Here is a 23,761-nt window from a genome sequence, read left to right on the forward strand (position 1 = left end):
TGTTATAGATGAGATTAACCAATCAGCGTCGTGTATGTTTGTTTGTGCATACTGGTGCTTCCCGCCAACGAAGAGTATTTAGGTTCACGTCACAAATAAAATGCGTTCTCACAACCAACCTGTCAATTCTTTCGCAATCGCACCGTACATTTATCGCCTCATGGTCATGTAATCAATATTGGGGTCGTTTATTTACCGGTTAGGGTTCGCCCATTTGTCGCATCCGGGTCGCACATTATTGCCTCTCGAGTTACGCATGCATCGCATATGTTGTCATTTAATATTTACCTCGAAATAACAAAACATGTTTTCTGGTCAAATTGTGTTGTTTTTTCTCCAAAAGTGGGCGACGAGGCGACTTATTTGTTTGTTTTGCTTCGCTAAAATTTTGAGTGGGCAAAAATGTTGCAGGTTTCAACAATTCACTGACAGAGGGCGCTATACAGTAGCAAATTGAGATAAAAGGATCGGGCCACGCACACGCCGGGGGGGGGGGTATCACTGCAGTGGCGATCTTAAAAACACAAACATCGCGGTCTAATATGGAAGGCCAAGTGTTGCAATATTCATTAAAAATATTTATGTGCGAGAATTTTAATTTATATTTATGAATTACATATTTGTATTCATAAAACCTTTATTTATATTCTTGAAATCTCTATTTGTATTCTTGAAATCTCTATTTGTATTCGTGAAATCTATATTTGTATTCGTGAAATCTATATTTGTATTCGTGAAATCTCTATTTGTATTCGTGAAATTACATTTTCTATTTCTACTGATGTTTTTTATTTGTGTTCATAAAACCTACATTTGTATTCGTAAAATCTGTTTGTGTAAGTGAAATCTCTATTTGTATTTGTGAAACTACTTTTTTTCATTTCTAACAAAATCTCCATTTGTGTTTGTAAAATGCCCATTTCTATTCGTTAAACTTTCATTTGTACTTGTAAAATCGCCATTCACTTACTCGTGTCTTGCAAGCGTGGAGGCGCTACTACTGCTTGTAATAAAGATAGGAGAAGATCACGAGACACTGACCGCAGATGCATGGATCGCTTTCTTTAATCATATTGCCGATTTACTGAATTTATGCGACCATCATTTTGAGATTGAGGGCGTTGTGTTTGTGCGGTATGTTATTGAACGTCTAATTCGATGTTTGAGAATAGTTTTGTTTATATATGACAGTGGTATCGATAACACTGATTTGCATTCACGCATTGACACTCTCGTCTACTGTTTACGATACTTAAAAGACATCTGGAATGAACGTCTTTATCAACCCAACGATGTACAATACCAGCACTGATTGGGGAACGGCAGTTAATTAAATCAAACTCGCCTGGACGTCCCAGGGTTTATATAGATTTGGAACAGGTAGAGTTTCTTTTATCAGCTGGTTTTACATATACAATTATTTCAGCGATGTTACTTGTAAACAGAACAACACTGTGGCGGAATATCCGCCGAGCAGGTGTAGAGTTTACACGGTATACTACTTTGAGTGATGGTCGTCTTGATGAAATTGTCGCTGAAATTTATCACAATCTCCACATACTGGTGTTGTTATGATGCTGGGACATTTAAAATCAAGGGGGCTTAGCAGTGCAGCGTCATAGAGTAAGATCAGCTTTGCACAGAATTGATCCTGCCAATTCTGCTCTTCGATGGGGTTTAGTGGCACAACGTAGGATTTATTCTGTACCTGGTCCAAATAATTTATGGCACATTGATGGCCATCATGCTTTAATACGATGGAGAATAGTGACTCATGGGGCCATTGATGGATATAGCAGATTAATTGTATATTTGCATTGTTCTACAAATAAAAGAGCAATAACTGTAGCGGATTTGTTTGTGGGCGCTGTAGACCAATATGGTCTTCCATCAAGAGTTCGTGCTGACCACGGTACAGAGAATGTTCGTGTATCTGACTTTATGGAAACACAAAGAGGAACAAACAGAGGAAGTTTTATTGCTGGACGCTCTGTTCATAATTCTCGAATTGAACGCCTATGGAGAGATGTGTACTATGCTGTCATACAAACATTCTATGCATTGTTTTATCACATGGAGACACAAAATAATCTAGATGTGGATAGTGAAGTGGATCTGTTTTGTTTGCACTTTGTTTTTGTCCCTAAAATCAACAGTGCTCTGGAGGAATTTACTGCTGTCTTCAATAGGCATGGTCTGCGAACGGAAGGAGGTTGGTCCGCACTACAAATCTGGCTAAGGTAGCGGGACTATTATTTGCATACTTGTTTTCATCTTCTAATTGTGACCAAATGACTACAAATAGACCCAGAAAAGTATATATTTTTAGAATCGCCAGACTTCAAGTTTTACAAAGGTGTGTTTGCTATACCCGTATCTGCATTCTATGACGCGTTACTTAATCAAAAGTGAAAAATTACTTTTTCTGTAAAAAAAATAATTACGCATTTATGCTAGCGATAAGAAGTATTTTTTTCACTTTTCCTAGTTGTTCAATAGTCTGGTAAATTGAATGTGTCTGGTTAGTTTTATTCAAGCAACGCGTTTTAAAAAATAGTGTGCTGAATTTCAATTACTGTTTTAGTCGCATTGCCCCCAACTCAAACCAAAACTCGTTGGTAAATAATCGATGAAATAGTTTGTCTGGACACATTCAAGTTCCTCTCACTGTCACCTTAAAGCTGTGAAAATTTGGTGTTAATTCGACGACAATAAGTATACGTTATTTTTTGTTAAAGACCTTGTATTCTGAAAAACATAAACTCCTAGAAAACGTCCATGAAGTAACAGCAAAGATTTTCAAGCTTGTTTAACGGCACAATCAATATGTTTTCCCATCAAGGTCTGTTTTAACATGTGTAGGGACATCCAAATGTGTATGTTCTGCTCGCCCAACCTCCTTCCGGCGCCAAAAAACTGTCATTTATTGCGTCATAAGCAATTGCCATTTGAGCATTTTCGATCATATAGCGCAAACCTGTTGCGCCTGGGAACTGAGAGACCAGGATGGAACGGTGTAAAACACCGTCCCGCAAAGGCACATTCACTGGATCACTTCCGTTTGCTTGGCAAAGCACCCAATGCGAGTTAACACTTGCCGCCATGCTGTTGTTACAATGTGTTGAATCGAAGTCAATGACAAAGAGTGCCCTCTGCGTTCACTCGGCGCATATAAACATGATGCAACGAACGCAAATAGAGGTTGACTAATATAAATGGAAGTTTCACCAATACAAATAAACATTTGTATTGTATACATAGCGCCCTCTATGCTCACTTATCACATTTTTTTTTTACAAATACAAATATAGATTTTACGAATATAAATGCAAATTTCACAAAACCAAATGCAAATTTGCATTACGAATACAAATGGAGGTTTTATGAATACAAATTTAGTTTTTACGAATACAAATGGAAGTTATACAAATACAAATGACGGTTTTAAGAATATAAATAAAGGTTTTATGAATACAAATATGTAATTCATAAATATAAATTTAAATTCTCGCACATAAATATTTTTAATGAATATTGCAACACTTGGCCTTCCATAGTCTAAGTTTGCCCTTGTCTGCGATGTCAATGCGTTACTGGTAATAACATGTTCTAAGAATAAATAAAATTACTACATTGTGTTTGACTTAAAATATGCCGGAGTTGTTTCAGACAAAAAAAAAAACTTGAGCACCGTGACCGGAACACCGTATCGGTTACTGGCTTTCGACCTATATGTAGATTTTTCGAATTTGATAATTAATTTTCATAAGGTGATAATTATGCAGATCTTACGTATGGGGTCCACGTGTCACAGTTTAAGTATGCAAATGTTATGAAAACAATGGCTACAAATTCCGAAACATCATCGTCTATATACACGTGTACAGCATAATACACTTGAAAATTAATTTATTGCCGAACTTTCTAAATGGCTTCAAAAGTACAAAATTTTACCCGTAATATATATATAGTAATTTTATATAGTCCTTGTAATCGGGCTCTCCTGAAAATAAAGTCTTTCCTACGATAACATTATTCGGGCTGCGCCTTGGCATTTATCTTTGTTCGGCTGTAACTTCCAGATGGGTCCTCGTACGTATTTACACTATATATCATGCCATAGTATTATACATCTTATCATCATTTTATCCAGTTTTGCATTTTGGCTCTCTGTATTATATAGAGGTAAAAATTTCGAGGTGTTGGGGCACCTTTTGTCTAGCAGATGGGATGACGTCAATTAGCATATATGGTTGGAAATCGATGCACACATTCTACATATACATTGGGAAAGTAGTATAAGGCATACAGTATAAGGAAGAATTATGTTAACTCCATATTGGATTTGCACAGGATTGTGGGGTAGAATATTGAACTGTAGAGGGCGTTTTTAGAGGGGGACTCACATTTTTTTCATAGAGCCCTCTGTTAAAATTAGCTTTTTACCTTTTCTGTTTTCAAGCAAGTTTTGTTGTTTTTGTTATTTTCAAATTATGATTATATTGCTGGAAGATTGTTTTTTAGATTTTTTTTTTATTTTGGCTGCAAGCTGTCTAACTGTTGAATCCGTACAGATAGTTAAGTGTATCCGATTTCTACTCATTCATTTATTCTAATTTATGTATTATTATTTTCCATATCAGAACGAAAAAAACGTGCATCTCGGGCCAGATTTGACATTTAACACCAACCTTTCTTGGTATTCCGTGCTGTTTGTTGAAACGCTTATGTTTATGTTTTGGACTGCTCCCCTTAAAAAAACGGGAACGGCGAGGGTTATCATTGTTGAGGTTTCTCCCATTAATTAAGTGTCCCGGGATTTGGTAAGCACGCCCCCAACGACCAAATTAGTAGATGTTTGGAAGACAAAGCAATAAAATGGAGTTTGTTGTTAAGGTGTTCATCGTACTCTCTTTGCTGTATTGTCCGGTATCATGCGATAGGTGTCGGATAATTATAGAGCGTATGGAACCTAAACGCATACATCCTACAGGACCTTGCAGTATGATGGAAGACTACGAATGTAATGATCCACCAAAGGTCAAGACACTTTTGCTGTTAGCAACTGAGAGGGTATGTACAAACCAGGAAGTTATTAACGTACTTTTAATACGCCAATCACTGTAACTCCTACCCCAGTCCCAACCGCGGCCCGGGTGGCGCTAGTATGAGTGCAATGCCGGGTCAACGTGTGAACTCGACCGAGAGACTGGGATATTTTTTTTCAGTCTGTGACCCCCATTGAATCAATGAGGATTGAAAACACTTGGCCAAATCACGGGTCAGCACGGGAGAGAAGTATCTCGTGCAAATATAAAGTAATAATATGTTTCATGAGGGTCGGCAAGGGGTATTTTCGTAAGCTGTAATTAATTGTGTTTATTTTCGTAATAACGTAATTTAAATAAATAATAATTGTAAATTCGTAGACACGAGCAAGGTGTAAAATGTAATCAGCTATTTTATTTGTCCGTAATTTGTACAAAGATCTTATTTTTTATCAAATATATTATAAAAATGTAAAATGTAATTAGGAATTTGCTTTATCTGTAAAGTGTAAAAAAACTATTTTTTACTGTAAATGGAACGTTCATTTTATTTTATGTAAAATCGTAAAATGCCTTTTTTTATTTCCTGTAACCTGTACCAGCTATCCCGCATTGCCCCTCTTTCATTATGTGTTGATTCTTGACAATAAAATTGTCAGTTTGCGCAAAAGTGCACACAGAGGGCGGGGAGTAGTTTTCAAATTCAATGGCAGGTAGTGGGGGCATTCTAAGCCTCATACTTTCAATCACTGTTGAGGTTGGGGACGGGCACACTGACTGGCGTTTAACCACGCCAATGTGCTGGCTGGTGTAATTTTACAGTGTTTATAACGATATTACAAAACTGCCAAAGATGCATTAAACAATTGAGAATTCAAATGACCAATTTATTTCTGAAACAAAACATTTCATGTAGAAGTATAAAAGGACACACATTCTTTGGGCAATTAATTGTAATTGTTATCTGTTGCCATGGTCCCCGAAATCAGAGTGAAGCGACCGAATATCTCATTCATGTTTAAGTTTCATTTCTCTAACATTAACTAATTTACTATTCCAACCAAATTATGAAATAACTATATACTTATAATTCTATTGCAGCTTTCATTTCCAGCAAGTGAGCTTCTGTTACCAGAAAGTCACAGCAGGGTGAAAGATCCACTGAATTTAGTTTCTGGAGAAACATTTTTCAAAGTCACAGAAAGAAGTCAAGACCAGGAACTGTAATTGAAATCAAAACTGATATGATAATCAAATGCTGTCAACAGTGGTGGCATTTATAGATGTGAAATGTGACATATTACCTATGATGTCAACAGTGGTGGCATTTATAGATGTGAAATGTGACATATGACCTGTGATGTAAACAGTGGCGGCATTTATAGATGTGAAATGTGACATATGACCTATGATGTCAACAGTGGTGGCATTTATAGATGTGAAATGTGACATATAACCTGTGATGTCAACAGTGACGGCATTTATAGATGTGAAATGTGACATATTACCTATGATGTCAACAGTGGCGGCATTTATAGATGTGAAATGTGACATACCACCTATGATGTCAACAGTGGTGGAATTTATAGATGTGAAATGTCACATATTACCTATAATGTCAACAGTGGTGGCATTTATAGATGTGAAATGTGACATATGACCTATGATGTCAACAGTGGTGGAATTTATAGATGTGAAATGTGACATATGACCTGTGATGTCAACAGTGGTGGCATTTATAGATGTGAAATGTGACGTATGACCTGTGATGTCAACAGTGATGACATTTATAGATGTGAAATGTGACATACGACCTATGATGTCAACAGTGATGGAATTTATAGATGTGAAATGTGACATATTACCTATAATGTCAACAGTGGTGGCATTTATAGATGTGAAATGTGACATATGACCTGTGATGTCAACATTGGTGGCATTTATAGATGTGAAATGTGACATATGACCTGTGATGTCAACAGTGGGGGCATTTACAGTTGTGAAATGTAATAGTGACAATAAATATGAAATAATGTGGCAAACATATATTTTCATACACATTAAACTGAGAATCAAACTGTGTCACGTAACATGATGTTCTATATGCATAAGATGGTTGCTAGGATCACATCACCATGAAGGAAGACATGAACATGAATTGTTGTTCATGTATTAGTCCATCGCTTTATGAAGTACATGAGCTGAATGATATGGATGTGATCATGGTCGCTGGGTGGCAAAATTATCTCACCATACTCTATAAACGTACTGTCAATCATATATTGCAAAGTGATTAATGAGAGAATGTTTTAAATTAACACCGTTTTCATAAAATTCAACATGTCGGTCAATTGACTGATTTTAGTAGTGTATAACATATTGCATAGACGATTCACACAAATCACATGTGAAACAGTTGACTGGTCTATGAGTACAAAATACGTTTCATTATTTATGCTGTTTTTAGTGAATACAAATTGTCAGTAAATTCGTGTTTTTTTGTGAATTAAGTGCCATGTCAAGTGATTTTATAACAACATTGTGATCGCTCTGGCTGCAAGAAGTATGACAAATTACGAGTTTAGTTAAAACCAAGATGGCTTACAAATTACATAGTCTGTTAAAGATATCTAAAGTGACAACATGCCCAATACCAGGATAATTGATCAATGAGTTTATTCATATAAAACAAGGCAGCCACAACTTATGATTATTTGTGCTTTTAAGGGTAAAATAATGAGGTGGCACGTGACTACTAAAGTGTTTTTACGCTGGGTTCACATAAGCCAATGTTGCACTAGGAGAAGTTCGGGAAACACAGAACTTTTCGAATTGTCCCAAATCCAAGTCAGCTGCCAAACATTACGTCATGCTATAGATATTTGACTCAGTTTTCCATCTGCAGAAAACTCTCAAGCAATTGAGAAATCAGTTCAAGACATACAATAATTCGTTATTGACGCCATATCAAAGTTATACATCAGTATGGTCGGTCACTAAACTGATACATAGCAAAATTTACATTCGTTTTATCGACAAACTTTTTTTCACACACTTTGCAGATCCCTTTGTTAGGAGGGATAAGCTTGTAAGGCCTTATGCGATTGGTAAATTGATAAAATTCACAATTTAGAAATTGCTCTCTTAATTTTATAGATTGTAATTAATTTTAGATAATACTAAAATCTATAAAGTTTTCAGTTTTTTGCTGACATATTGATCATTGTATTTGTTCAATTATTTCTTCCATTCCTTAAACAAGTACTTGGCAATTTAGCTTTCCAGAGCGTGTACAATAATTATGGAAGTTTTACATCAAATATGGAATTAATCGTCAAATATGTTATCACAGAATTGATCATCTAGTGAATTGATATTCCTATAGTACTCATGTAGTTATTCACTTCCCTGTGTTTTCTTTTGTTGTGTTTTTTTATTGAGTGATTTAGCTTATTTCCACAATTCTTTACCTTGTTTAATTACCTTTCCTCTTTCTGATAGTGTTTTTATAACGTTCCATTTCTTCACATTGTGTTTTCTTTTTAATTGTTTTCCTTGTTGTCTTTTTAACTTTGTAATATACGCACATTTATATTTGCTTTCATAATTCCACCTAATTTATTAACTTGTTTTTAACATTAATTTCGTTAATGTTAACGTCTTATGTTTTGACGATTTTATGAGATCCGGTGACGAATCACCAGCACTCATTAAATGGGACATGTTACCTATGATGTCAACAGTGGTGGCATTAAATTATCCACGTCCATGTAATGAGCATCTCCCATATTAAACCGATACGTGTCATTAATTTTTTTTCACTATCCAAAACCTTTTTGAATAGTCTTTTAGAATTATCACCTCAAATTAATTTATGAATTTACCACTCTATTTTTTTAACAAGTGTATCCTCCCAAATTCAAAAATCACCACCCCCGCGACAATTTTTTTCAAAACCTAACCCTTACAGTGGGAAGGTTGCCACCTGCGCAAGTGTATCCTCCCAAATTCTACCATTTACAATACACATTTGTGAAATTTGGCAAAGGTATATTTAATTTCTCCTCTATTGTTAATTTCAGAGTTCGGTTATTTTGTTATCTTTGCATAGTAGTTAGGTCCAATTGGTATATGCATCAAGTCTCAAATTATTCGTGTTCCAATGGATATTATCCATAACGTGGTTAAAAATAAAATGGTTCGACTGTAAATGAGCTTATGTTGTGGTTTTGCTGGATTTGTAGCTGGTATCGCCAAATCTGTTGTTGTATCTTTGAAATTGTTATTACCATCATATTGTGTGAGATATGATCATTAGCTGAAAAAACAGCAGCGTTCTTTTATTGGATGATATCAAACGGGTCTACTTTGAGGGGGCATCTATGAATTGTTTGGCCAATAATACAGGTCAAGTGTAGGTTCGCACTTGCATGGTGTTCCCTGTGTTGCTGATTTTAAATATTTGTAATAATCTACAAATTGAAATTTGTCTTCATCATTACGCAAGTCTCAGGGAACATTCATTTGCAACATCCCTTTTACTAAGTTAACGATGTCATCATCTTTGATTTTCGCAATGTTATTTATTCTTGTCTGGTTGAGATAATTATTCTCTTAACATTTCTATTTCTTCAATGAAGTAATTTTTCTTACGAGTTGATACAGTTTGTAAGCTAACTGAAATACTTTCCATTGATTCAAATTTATTATTGGGTGGACTGTTACCATTTGCAATCGTTAAGTAGTATGGACTTTCTTCTTTTGACCTCGGATTATAACGGTGTAATAGTTTCACACTTAGATACCATGTTCTCTTCTGTGTATTGGCCATCCAGTGATGTCATCCAATTCCCCAATTTGGTCTTATGTGTATATCTCGAGTTATACATAATCAACTTGAAAAAAACACTTCACAGTAGCTCAGATTGAGTATTTTGATAATGTTAAATAAATTTATAAACGAAGCTAAACCGCGTGAATTGATGATACATCCATATTCACCATATAAAAACAACTATAAAACAAACGTTTAGTTAAAAGTTGGATTATTTTATATTAACTTAGTCTGGCGACTTTAAAGTTTGGACCCCCTCCCCAAAAAAAATCCTGTATCCGACCCTGGTTAGATAATCATTTATATTTTTTAACAGGAATTGGTCATTCTATACCGATAGTCTCACTATACTAACAGTTTTCTCGTAATTTCATCAACTCATGTATAAATATTCAGGATTCATAATACAATTCGTGATGTTATTAAATATTTAACTCGTATGTATTGCATGATACACATTGGACATATCACACGTAGTGTACAAAAATCAAGAACACTTGAATTTAAATTTTCTATTTCCTGTTGACAAATGGAAATCGAATTTATTAGTGACAATCCGAGAATTACATTTTTTATATATAATACTCGATCGAACACGAAACTTAGTATGTTTACGATGACAATATATATATTTATATGGTATGGGTGGCGTGGGAACATCGTCACCGTTGTCGAGGCATGCATGGTGGAAATCAGTTTTCTTCAGAGATCTGTAGAAACCGTAAGATTTGAAAGGGGTTCCGGGATTGTACCGAGGAATCACGTGACATAATCATATTGTTCACGCGTTTAATCTGTCTTTTGTTTTTAATTCGATTTAGATTCGGGCTCTTATTAGATTAGAGTTTTAGGCCAACTAGACTAACAGCGAAAACCTAATCGAAACCTAAATCTGGTACCCGTGCGTGTTTTACAGCGCATGTACGCTTAATAATATCAATACGTATACTACAGACGTCACGTGACAAAATGTATTCATGAGTATAGGTAGGAAAAGTGAAACAAGTAGTATGGTGTGATGACTTATACATTTAGAATGTCGCAGTACCGGTCTATTGCCGAAGATACGCTGCTCAGAGTGGAAGAGTATGCGAGATCGGATGGCTGGAAACCATGTAAAACATCGGTGAGTCTCTCTATGCGTCTACTCAGCAAAGGATTCGGTCTCATCTGGCAAAGTAGTGTTGATCTGTTACAGCCGGCGTTTATATAGTCAATTCAAACTGAACCCATTCGGCAGAACCACTCTAATTAGTAACCTACCAGACCCGGGGTATGTGGATTTGCATTTCCGCAACCACACGGCACGACTGTTGACGGACATGTTTAGCTTGACTCCACTCACATAATGTCATGATTTCTGACACCAGCGTGACATGCGCTATATTAGTAGACAATGCTGGGCCGTGTTGACACTATAATTTAAAGGTGTGTATATATATATATAGAACGCGGAGGTGTTTATGCCACAGCGAGCAGACCAGACATGTGACGATGCGTCATATGTTTCTTTCGGTCCGCATTTGTGAGCGGACAAGCATTGCTCGTGGAAAGCCTCTCTGCAAATGTCATTGAAATATAATTGTGTGCAAAATAAAGTCTAAATGAAACAAACCTGAACGACTGGACGAAGAGCACTGCGTGCTTAACCGAGGTCGTCCCGCAACACAAAACACTTAAACTATTAGTATATTTGACGACCCTGAAGTAGACGCTCGCAATGCATCCAATGAAAGCTGAATGTATATGTGTTGACAGTCAGGTTATTATTATGCTGGTAGATTGTATACGTCATTGTTATTATTTTAGAATTAGTAGAATATTTCCATAGAAGGGGTTACCCCACTAATGTCGCTTTATTCACTTTCATATTGGGGTATACAGCTAAATTTTAGTTTGCTGACAGTTTAAGCAGGCCATTCACCCCTACTATAGGTCAGAACTGGGGTCAAAAAGGAGCGAGATATTGTACATTTATACGATATCCATTATAATAATCTAGTATTCTAAGTTAGAAGGTCTCGAAGTTGGAGTGTATTTTCCAATTAGAAAAACAAAACAATAGCTTTTTAAGCGAAACTGTCGGGCATTTCTAAATTTCGTGATTTTGTTTTCATTACCCGGGGGTCATGAACAGACTAATCAGAAACACAGGGTAGTTAGACTTCTTTTTTTTATTTTAAAAAATTATTTTGAAAAAAAAATCCCTATAAACATGAATCAAGTTCTTTTATACACTCACCCGTACGTGGTCGTACGACAATTATTTTCTTTGTTTTCTTTTGTATGTAGAGAGGGTTGACCATCACATGCAAGGACTCCTTAGATTTCCACGGAAAAGTGTAAGTGTCGCACATCTAGCTTCTAGCTCTGCTAAATTTGTCAGCAATTGAAGAAATTACACCGGAAGCTAAACTTAGTTAAAGTTATGGCTTGTAATGAGTACACGATCTGTTGTTGCTGCTTCGTTGACGAGCGTTTATATATTTATTTTTATTTATAATTAATTAATAGAGCAAAAAGATGCGAAAATGAATCGTAATAAAATAAAATAAAATAGTCCATTTGTGCAAATGTTTACTGTTTCGAAATCCCATGCATCTGCGCCGTATTGTTCAAATATAAATGAAGACGTCAGTGGTGGGACGAATTATTATGTGTTTTTCCTTAATCTGTAGGTACAGATCGACATATGAGTTAGCAGCCTCACCGGAGAGAGCACTTGATTTGATATGGGACCTGGAAAAACATATGAAATGGCACGAGTCGGTGGATAGAATGGGATGTATTGAAACAATTGACGAGGTTAGGCACGACTTTTCACGACAATGTTGTTCGTAAAAATGTGAAAAATCACCACCCTTTCGACCAAATTTTTCAAAACCTACCCCTTAAAGTGAGAGGGTCGCCACCTGCGCACGCGCGGGATTTGAGTCCCAAGCGACGATAACAACACACGCTAAAACGCAAAGGCTCATGAGTAGACGCTTTTTTGTGAACAACGACACGCTATGGCGATCTAACGCATGCGCAGGTCACGACCCCCCCCCCCCCCCCGCCGCTTTAAAATAAATTTACGAATCCAAATCCAAATCAAGGTGAAATGGATCTATCATTACCACATTTCACAACACAGCAAAAATACGTTCCATTTGATTCCCGAATTTGTCAAAAAGGATGCCTTGTATACCCATTGTTATTTTTTTACTGGTGCCCCGAGGGGTGGAAATTTTGTTGAAATGAACCTCAAAACAGTAGGAGTATATTTTAATATATAGTGCGATAAATTATTAATAGATTTTATAACATAAACTGAAGCAGGAACCGATTTGCATAAAACATGTACAGCGGACAATGTATGTGACTCGGGGTTTCATTTGTAGCAGAAACGAACATAGATACCCCCATATTATATTTTGTCAATTGTTTACAGGACCTTAAAGTAATCCGCACAGTGTCCGTGCCTTACTTAAAGGGGTTGATATCGCCTCGCGAGTTTATCGACGTGATAGGTTACAAACGTTACCAAGAACGGAATCTACTCATACTATACTGTAAGTATAACCAGCACATACTGAATTTAGTATTGACAGTTGGCCAGACAAAACAGAAAAGAACATGACGCTGTCACAAGATCAAACATACAAGTACTTCAAGAGAAACTAAATTTACTTCGGCGTTCATATATTATCATACCGATATAGGTTATCGGGCCACAACCATTTTTAAAAATTATCATAATTTATTAACCAATTAGAGAGGCCTAACCTGAATAAAATTATTAATTATGTTAATCACATGACAATTATTACTATTACTGACAGGGAAAGGTGTGGAACACGATGACTACCGAAAGCCAACACGCGGTTGTGTCCGAGGCGTGACGTATCCATCCGCCATGTTTTTATACGCAGTAGATGGGTAAGTATATCAGGAGAACGCACGCTTGACATACATTTGTTACGTCTTGGTCAAAACGCAAAGGTCACATCGCGGTAAATGATGAGTAAAATTCGATATTTTGCATGTCAGCAGAATTGTGCTCACCACAAATCAGAAAAGGAACCATTGCAGTCGTAAACGATGAGCAAATTCTCTAGTGAAACAGATAAAAGCCCACACTTAAAATAGAAGTCGGCTATTATTTAATCTCTATATTTTAAGAGTCAGTCATGGTATTGATACAAATATACTATATAGAAAAAACAAAACAAAACCTGAATGTAAACAAAAAAGTTTTGGATACACGTGAAAATATTTTCAGTGATTTGAAATGACTACACTTTATATGTTTCAAGCGGACATTTTGCTGCCATTTACGACACCGATTCCTTTACTGATTTGGCGCATCAAAGTTTGTTCACCCTGATTTCGCACTCCAAAGTTTGTTTGCCACACATCCAACTTTCTCGCAACCACGGACCTTATACGACGCACCCACACCGCGTGGGAAACTACTAGTAATTGATTTGAACGACGACTATTTATTTTCTGGTTCTACAGTGATTATAAATTTTATTTTATTACTTATTATTCACAGGCAGCCACAAAGGTCACGTTGTGTTCAAATACTACAACTGGACGGGCATACCTGGCCTAGGGCGATTACCGACCGTGCCTTAACAATATTCCAAACCAATGGTTACGACGATTTAGTGAAGGCTATCGACTCACAACCCGACGATGATGCGAGTCTATGATTATGATAATTGAAAGGCGATGGTCGTCCCACCACGCAAGCGCGAAATGTGTGTGTTGTTAAACAGTGATTTGCCCACACAACCGTGCAAATGAAGCATGATCTGATCGCAATGTCCGCTATATACCGAATGAGTCCCTGCCGCCAGGGAAAATATAATTGTGTTTCCGATAAACCTACTTATCCATCTTTATGGAAAAATTAAGCACTTTAATAAAGCACTTGCAAGTGAAAAAATAAGGACGCCGGATTGCATCCAGGTCTCTAGTGGGCGCCTTCGATTAAAATCCAGTTTTGTCAAACCTCTCTCTGACGTGCTTTCACTGACGATTGTATGTGTCATTTCCCCAAAAAACTAACAACTGAATTGCTCTATAATTACTCAAAACATTTTTACCATTGCACGCGTGTGCGTGGGTAACATTGAAGAGTTTTGATGGGATACCACTGAATAGGCTATATACATTCTATTTTATACCGCGCCGTGCATCAATTACGTTAGTGATAAACTTGAATATATCTTGATTATGTCCATATGCCTAGTTAGATGGCTACATTTGTCATAAATGCATATTAATAAGCCTCGCATACATATGAAGCTTAGTAACGGACAAACTTTTCTGATTTTGCTGATTGCGATGGTTGTGTATTTTTATTTTCCAGAAACAGGAACTCTGCACGCAATCAATAATACGAGAGTATATATTTTCATGCAAACAATTCACGTGTTAAGTCGCTTGCGTCATTGCGCCATCTACGTCAAACTTTTATCGACGAATTGCAAGCTGTGTAAACAGAGGCGTTCGAAATAGAAAATTTACAAGACATTCCTACTTTATTCAGCCCAATTGAAATATCATCTTTATATATGGTATTAGTAGCTATCAGACTTGCATAGTAATTTCTTGTTAGTCGACAATAAAAAATGAGCTTTTTTTCGAAATTTCCGGGTGCACGCTTAGGGCGCTGTTGTGAGTGAAATTCAGCTGGGAACCTGTGAAAGACGTTCCCTGATTCGATTTCTTCACTGCGACACTCGGTCAACGACAATTGGTGCGGTGCACAAACGAAATTATATACTTTTTGCGACTGTGCACGTTTTATACAATTACAGTAGAAAGGTCTCGATGTTTGAACTAAAGTGCACTGCACACATTAAAGTGGCATTCTGAATCTATGTAAATAGCTACTTGTGCAGATACAACTACCCAGATTCAAGTAATAATTAGTTACGTTTAATTAGTTTGAATAATTAACTGCTTGATTATTTTAACATTGACTAACGTACCGACTACAATCCGTGACCAATCGCGACCATCGCATAATGATAAAAAAATAATCGATTTTACATAACAACCTTTACTCCCTTTTCGTGTTCTGGGTTTTATCAATGTGTACGCGAGTACGCTCTATTTGACCATTTTACATTCAACCAATAATGTTAAAATCATGTTGTTACATGAATGCATTGAGCCAACCAGTAGAAGGCGTGACGAATAGCGGCCACCAATATGAACCACGAATTATTGACATAACTTATGATCACGTGACACCCTTTACCATTTTGAACGTTTGGATGTGTATGATACACGCGGCGATATTTATTCTATCAGGGATTGTCCATTAAAAACTCGGGGTAGATTTTTTCAGAAATCATACCGTGACTGAGAAAATTGTGTTGAGCATATATTCAAAAAAACAAAAAAACAATTGCACACATGTATAACAGAGGAAAAGACACCATTATAGCCACATCATCCTGAAAAAAATCAATCTCAAAACAAAGCATTTTTTTCCTTTCTTTACTTTCTATTGGTCAAACCCGTATTTTTTATAAGGTCATCGTCTTTCATAGTGACCCAGTGAGTCCGGTCGGTCTGTACAAAACACGCGTGAATGAAAACACATTATGCGATTGTTTCAATGGTAAATTTTAACATTTTTTGGTTCGTATTTCCCCTCCACGACTTATCAATCATTCTTTACTTCGATCGGTCTTTCAAATCAAATTTTCATCGTTTCTATCAAAACCACTGACTTCAATGTCTTATTAAACCATAGTCCCTATATATATAGAGAGAGGGAGAGAGGAACTGTGATTAAACTAAGGTTCTAAGCTGCATTATAGCGATTTTTTTATATTTTTTTACGTTTTTTTGAACAAGCAAATTAATTTATAAAACAATCAACCTAAGTTTGTTGTTTCAAATTTTACCTCACCGGCAAAATCTACTAGTTGCTCCCTCACAAGTTACTGTTCGCTTCCGCACCTCGACTTGGATGCACAGGCAAGACAGGCAACCCCGGGCTCGGTCAAAATACAATCCAGGAAATGCAATACGCTGTGCTTAAGGACTATTTTATTTGTAAAAAACAAGCAGAATATGGTGTTGCTTTCCCGGGTCGACCCTGAGTCCGTCATCGAGGGAACCATACTGAGATGACTCAAAGGGGTGAAGCGTACACCCTAGCACCCATACACAGTGATATATTTAATATCGATTATTCTGACATCTGAAACATTGCCATGATTGGTCACCTATATGCCTACCGTAGTGGACATCGTCTATAGACGATAAACTTCATGTTTGTAAAACAGATAAAGGGTGGTAGTTTGCAATATCTCAATTATTAGGAGAGACATCCACAACAAGACTAAACGTGCGAGTGTTTATATTTTTTATGTGTTCAAAAACGCTCCAAAATGGGCGAAATATGCGTTGTGTGATATTCTTTGCGACGGCCGCGATTGGGCAAGTTGACCGAATCCCCACCAAATATTGAAAACATGTAGTCTAGAATCGTGACTTGTCGTCCGCACACCCTACATACGCCACGTGTACGACCGTGTCAGCGTGTTCGTGTGCACGGGTGGTATGGTTATAAAGTCCAAAGCTGATTGTGTATCGTCTGTGCCACACACTAATTACAGAGTTAACTCGCCCCATTCATAATCCAGACGTGCTCTTCTAATCGCTAATGATACGATGCTGCATTGGAATAAATAATCTCTTTTGGGGGAATACATTAACCTGTGACACGTCAGTCCAACGTGGTATCTGATTGTGTGCACTGGTAATTCATTTCCAATCTCGGCTGTAACATGGCAGACTACAGTGCTATAGCGGAGGAGACTCTCACCAAGGTGAATGCGTACGTCGAGTCTACAGACTGGAAACCATGGAAAACATCGGTAGGTATCATCCGGGTAACTACTTTACATGATCCAGGTTCAAATATGACACATTAACAACCACGTTCAGTGTGTACGTGTGTGGTTATCAACTATCCAATGTAAAGCCTTGGATACTGTTTGAGGCTATTATAGTCTGAATGATTGTACAAATAGAGGGCACTCATAATTGTATGTTTGGGTACGAGCTGGGCTGATTTTTGCAACTTATTTTTTTCCCCAATTTAGGAAAATATAAAGAAGTCTTAAATGAGGCTCACTTTAGCATTTATATGACGATTTTTAAGTGTTGAATTGTCAGAATTTCATAATTTAACCGACAGATTGTCGCTTGAGTAACGTTCTGGCACGTGTAAATGCGCCCCCTGGTTAGAAAATGCTGACTTAGGGCATTTAGGGGTAAAAGAAGGAGTGTCAAAGGTCATGGGAGGTCAAAAGTACAACCCCAGTCGATAGAGTCGAGTTAGCATCCCCAAAATAACGAGTGACCTATTATAACGCACAATCTTGTGTCTGAGGCAAGCACATGTAATGTAAATTATTTAGTGGGCCGACAACAAATATAATCCATGATAGCAAAGAGATATAATGTAAAGATCGCCACTCATTATATAGGTCAACGATGATTGTGAGTAGTGTGTAAAATCCTAGAATGCTGTCAGTTCTTCCACAACCATGATGTTTTATTGTATTATGTGGACCATATGATACAATATGCATTTATTAATTTGTGAAAAATAGGTCCCTACATGTGTCTTATGTACATTTAATAGTGAATGTCAGCCACAAAAAAACAGTTCCCGGCGTCCCTTGCGAAATGATGGCAAGTGGGACGCAGGTAACTAGTAATCGCCACATTGTTCCACTGGGCCGGAATTCCGGGCCAAAGGCACGTGACTGAGTTATGTAATTTGAAAACGCAAGGCCGTAGCTAGCGGGCTAGTTTCGAGCAACCACGTATTTAGTTTGTAAACGATTTGAAATAAAACATGGTAAGCTAGTTGCGTGTACTTTGTTGACACTTTTTACGCGTACAGGTAAGACGCATGCATCCAGCACATCGGGTCAAACGTTACCTACAAGTACTTCAGATTGACAAGTAAGCCATGTCAGCTCCGAAGAAACGTTGCACACAACTGTCAATGTTGATTTTTTTTTACATCATTCCTACCCCAGAAGTGATTTATTCAAGGAAAGCTAACTGGAGATAAATTAATATGCTATAGCCAAAGTTGTAAACATAAACTGTGTATTGTACAATTGTATTAATCAGTCCTGCACATTAATGTTGCTTATATATGAAGATAGAACAAAAGTGTTTCAGGTATTAAAGTTTATACTGTAATATCCCGTGTTTTGTATATATTCATAAAATATATCAAGATGACTTTATTGTTAACAAGTCATTGTTAATGACAGTCTCCGTCCAAAATTGTGTGATCTGACATATCAATTTGATGCCGATGAAGTCATTGAGATTAGATTGAAACCATTAATAGAAGATGGATTTGTAAAAAAAATATGATTTAGTGCTTTTACACGAGAATTGGACATTGGGCAGTCATATTGAATCAAATTACAAAAATAATGTTTATGTTGATGTATTTATTGGTATACTGTCTTTGTACAAAATTTAAACAGAAATGTTCATTGCATTCATGGGAAATTAGGCATGAGTATTATGAAAAACAAAATGGCCACCAGTCAGCCATATTAGTTTGAATCACAGAAAAAATATGACATGCAACTATAACCCAATATGTATGATCATCATACCAACTTTGATACGAATCGGCCCAGTCATCTCTGAGAAACAGCTCCGGACATGTAAAAATGACGATTTAGCGCTTTTACATGAAAATTGGGCGTCAGCTAGCCATATTGAATTGAATCACAAAAATCATGTTGGAGCAGATGTATCTCTTGGTATACTATCTTTGTACAAAATTTAAACAGAAACATTCATTGCATTCACGATAAAGTAGCATGGGTACCATGAAAAACAAGATGGCCGCCAGTAGGCCATATTTGTTCGAATCACGAAAAAAAAATTTCACCTACAACCCGATATGTATGATCATCATACTAATTTTGATCCAGATCGGCCCAGTCATCGCCGAGAAACTGCTGCGGTCACGTTTAGGTATATCAGAAATAGCAAATTTTACATCCAAAATGACTGCCAGTCGGCCATTTTTTTTCTGATCATAAAGTAACTTGACGCGTATATGTAAGACATTATGTATTGTCTTCATGTAAAGTTTGAATAAAATCCGTCAATGGGTGTCCGAAATATAGCTCCGGACGTACGGACGGACGGAAAGAACCCACATTATATACCCCCCCCCATAGCCATTAACTTATGGCGCAACTGCACAGCTCTACGCCTTTATACATTTATACGCAACTAAATAAACAAACATTTGCATTAGCTTGTGAACAAAAGCTAGCTACGGCCCTGATTTAACGTGTCTGTAATACTACAATAAAGCCATGCTTATACATTCTGCCTGCTTAGACTTACATATCTGAGAAGTTTCTGGCATTTCTCGCCATTTCTGTGCAAATTTATAACAAACAAAAAAAAAAAACATTTTTTTTTATTCGCCAAACCTTCGAAAGTAAAAGGAAACCCCTGAACGGCCACGACCGTGAGCGCTGACGTCAGGTAACCAAGGGAAATAGAACAAGCAACGGGAAAGTGATGACTAATCAGAATGCCGGATTCGTTACTAGTTACCGGCCACTTGTGCCAGTGGTTGGTACGCCGCAAGGTGACACTTGAGACGGGAACCAGCCAATAAAAAACAGTCGGTGCGAGTCTCTTATCGCTTGGTGACGCTGTGGGCATTAACTTGCTAGTCTTGTACATGTACTTGCACTTGTATTCATGAACGGACCTGTGACCCGAACCGTACCACATGATCAGTACCAAGTAACTGCTGCTACTATTCGCACAATAAATCGACAGTGCATAAATAAATAAATAAATAAATAAATAAATAAATAAATAAATAAATAAATAAATAAATAAATAAATATTTATAATAAATAAATATTTATAATAAATAAATATTTATATAAATAAATAAATAAATAAATAAATAAATAAATAAATAAATAAATAAATAAATAAATAAATAAATTGATTTGTCATTTTTTTTCCGGGCTGAAGGGGCTGGCGCGCCTCCCCCTAAAGCCGCGCGTGGTTTTCACTTGACACTTATGTTAAAATATGATGAATCTTGGTTCAACTCTGGTGGAATTGGACTCAAATCTCTGTGCGCAGTGCGACCCTCATTAAGGCGATGGAAGTAACGTCATATAAAGCCATCCGGAGTTTTTTGCAAATCAAAATTAACTACACCGTACTTTTTAAAAACATTTTACCGATTTGTTTTGAAAAGATTTACTCCGTACGTTATCCCCCTTAAAATGTGAGAAAAAAATATTTAAACAACATTTAAGAATTATGATGACCCGGAAAGCAATGGCCAATAAAATGCGTCCATAGACAAACATATGCTACAACATTACGAGGGAAATTTGACGAACGTCGTACTGAACTGTTGATACCACAACCAATAGAAATCTACCCACCATTATAACAATTCAAGACATCGTTGGGTTTTGTCCTGTAGCCGTCAATACTATTGTTTCAGTTACTTGACATACTTTCCTTTCCTTTTACAGAAAGGTATGGAAATTGTCTACAAACCATCGTCAGACTTCAAAGGAAACGTGTAAGTTTCAGTACCAGAGTCATACTATAATTGTAATTCACATAACTGGGTGCCAACACCTCTGATAGACGTTGTATTTTTCAATGAGTCATATCTATTCACTAGCAAAATGGTACATTTGATGTATTAAAGTGAGATTTGTGTATGATATTAATATTTGTTTATACATTGTTTTTTTTTGAATTGTGGTAAAATGACCACGTGTGGACCTCTGCATTCAATTATTGCACTCGACCATAAAGTCCATGCATTCTTAACCACCTTGTAGATACAAGACAATGTACGAGTTGGACGCTCCTAGAGAGAAGATATTGGAGCTGATCTGGGATCTGAAACAGCACGAGAAATGGGAAACTGCTCTGAAAGGTGGAATGGAGTGTGTTGAGCAAATTAGAGAAGTAAGACATGTAGCCGGATTCTCTGAAGGAAATAGACATGTTACCAGCATGTTCTTAAAACACAACAAAAAGCACGGTGTACATATTCAATAAGAGGGTAAAGTTTTCAAGAACGGCGACTGTAATAGAAATGTTAGAATTCTCAAATATTCCGATCTTAGTGCATTTTTTCGTGTTTTTTTAGAATCTGATGGTGATACGTTCCGTCTCCGCCCCTTTGCTCAAAGGACTGGTGTCAGCACGTGACTTCATCGATCTCCTTGGTTACAAGTATTACCCAGAGAAGAACCTCATTCTGATTTACTGTGAGTTACATTTTAGTCTGTTCATTTCAACAATCGATTGATTAATATTTAAATCGCCTTGTTGTTTAGTCAACACAGTTATAATGTAAAATGAACCCACGCAACCAAACTCAGTCTTGTTCGTTTTAATCTATTTTATTTTGTGTAGGGACAGGAGTGGAGCACCCAAAATACAAAGATACTGTGAAGGGTTGTGTACGTGCCAACACGTACCCATCGGCAATATATCTCTATCCTGCCGAGGGGTAAGTCATGCACGCAACAAAAAGGTCAACTTAATTATTATTATTATAATATCTGTGTATATGGTACCTACGTAGAGGGGGGAAAGGGGGGGCAAGGGGGTAGCTGGTACAGTTTTACGGGAAATAAAAAGGGCTTTTTACAATTGACAAGGAAAAAAAGACGTTTTTACACTTTATATTGAAAATTTAATTTTTACAGTTTACAGAGAAAATAAAGATTATTTTACATTTTACGGAAAATTAAAAAAGAAAACCTAGAAAATTATTGTACGTACCGAAAAAAATGACACATTTTTACAGTGTACGAACAAAATATTTGATTGATTACGTTGTACGTCTAGCCTGTGATTACAGAATTACGGAATTTATTTTTTCAATTTACGTTGTACGAACAAAAAAATATTGCAATTACGTTGAACGAAAATAACCCTTGCCCCCCCCCTCTACGTACTATACACTATTATAGTTGTTGGAACATTGGTTGTACGAATTACGCTTTCAAAATATGTTTGCGATTAATACAAGTTGTGATAAGGAATAAACTTCTAATACAACTGCCCTATTACAAAATAGCAATAAACAAAAATAACAATATGTACATGTATATTTATTCACTTGTGCCTTGTAAAAAAGACATTTCTATGATTTCTATTACAGAGATGGTAAAAAGACTCGTGGTGTGAACATCTTTCAACTAGAAGGTCATCTAGTACCGAAAACCTTAACCGAACGGTTTATACCTGATTTGCAATTTGACTGGTATCATGATATCAAGAAAGTGTTATAGAGGCGACTGCTAGTACATACACGCACCGTAGTTCATAGTAAAGGCGTCAGAGCAGTCCAACATACCGATAACATGTGACAATGTAAATTACACGCGACAGTACGTGACGTTTTAATGGTCACAGCCCATTTGTTTTCCGTATCTGAAACGCTGTAATTGACTAAAAAAAAAAAATCTGCAATAAAATTCGCCAGCGTTGAAAACTTTAACTTGCTCATAATATAACCAAGCGTCACCTGCGCATGCGTGGGAATGGAGTTCCAACCATATCCCGGCCTAAGCGACGATACTACCGTATAACTAAATCACCACATAGAGTAGGTAATACAGTGTGATTTGTTTAGTTCTACATACAAGTATGAGGGCGAAAATGATTATCAGGTCTTAAGTTTGTTCTATATAAGTGAATTTCGCTCTCCACCAGGTACAGTATCTTTGTGTTGGAATACATATATGAATATGCCTATTTCTAACTTTCTAACCCTCTAGTGTGTACATGAGGAAAATTT

General features: G+C 36.6%; 4 protein-coding genes across 4 annotated transcripts in view; 3 read left to right on the plus strand and 1 right to left on the minus strand.

The window, feature by feature from the left end:
• LOC100377127 (uncharacterized) overlaps positions 1–11,556 on the minus strand; it is a 43,198-nt gene extending 31,642 nt beyond the window's left edge. Inside the window, exon 1 of the mRNA XM_085491169.1 lies at positions 11,498–11,556. The gene's annotated coding sequence lies outside the window, so the exon portion shown is untranslated. The remainder of the gene's footprint in view (positions 1–11,497) is intronic.
• On the plus strand, positions 4,875–6,565 carry LOC146733732 (uncharacterized). Its single transcript, XM_085491537.1, has 2 exons — positions 4,875–5,073; positions 6,150–6,565. Exons 1-2 carry the CDS (start codon positions 4,879–4,881, stop codon positions 6,273–6,275), a joined length of 321 nt encoding a protein of 106 aa, XP_085347663.1. The 5' UTR covers positions 4,875–4,878; the 3' UTR covers positions 6,276–6,565.
• On the plus strand, positions 10,857–14,883 carry LOC100372024 (stAR-related lipid transfer protein 6-like). The gene is made up of 6 exons (XM_002735938.4): positions 10,857–11,008; positions 12,175–12,224; positions 12,561–12,687; positions 13,316–13,436; positions 13,707–13,803; positions 14,423–14,883. The coding sequence occupies exons 1-6, from the start codon at positions 10,901–10,903 to the stop codon at positions 14,580–14,582; spliced, it is 663 nt and encodes a 220-aa protein (XP_002735984.1). The 5' UTR covers positions 10,857–10,900; the 3' UTR covers positions 14,583–14,883.
• Positions 14,884–17,586: 2,703 nt separating this feature from the next.
• Positions 17,587–23,461, plus strand: LOC100371112 (stAR-related lipid transfer protein 5-like). The gene is made up of 6 exons (XM_002735932.4): positions 17,587–17,774; positions 21,468–21,517; positions 21,786–21,915; positions 22,100–22,220; positions 22,369–22,465; positions 23,123–23,461. The coding sequence occupies exons 1-6, from the start codon at positions 17,685–17,687 to the stop codon at positions 23,250–23,252; spliced, it is 618 nt and encodes a 205-aa protein (XP_002735978.1). The 5' UTR covers positions 17,587–17,684; the 3' UTR covers positions 23,253–23,461.
• Positions 23,462–23,761: the final 300 nt, after the last annotated feature.

This window comes from Saccoglossus kowalevskii, chromosome 16 (genome assembly GCF_978046115.1).
Source record: "Saccoglossus kowalevskii chromosome 16, keSacKowa6.1, whole genome shotgun sequence".
Lineage (NCBI taxonomy): Eukaryota > Metazoa > Hemichordata > Enteropneusta > Harrimaniidae > Saccoglossus > Saccoglossus kowalevskii.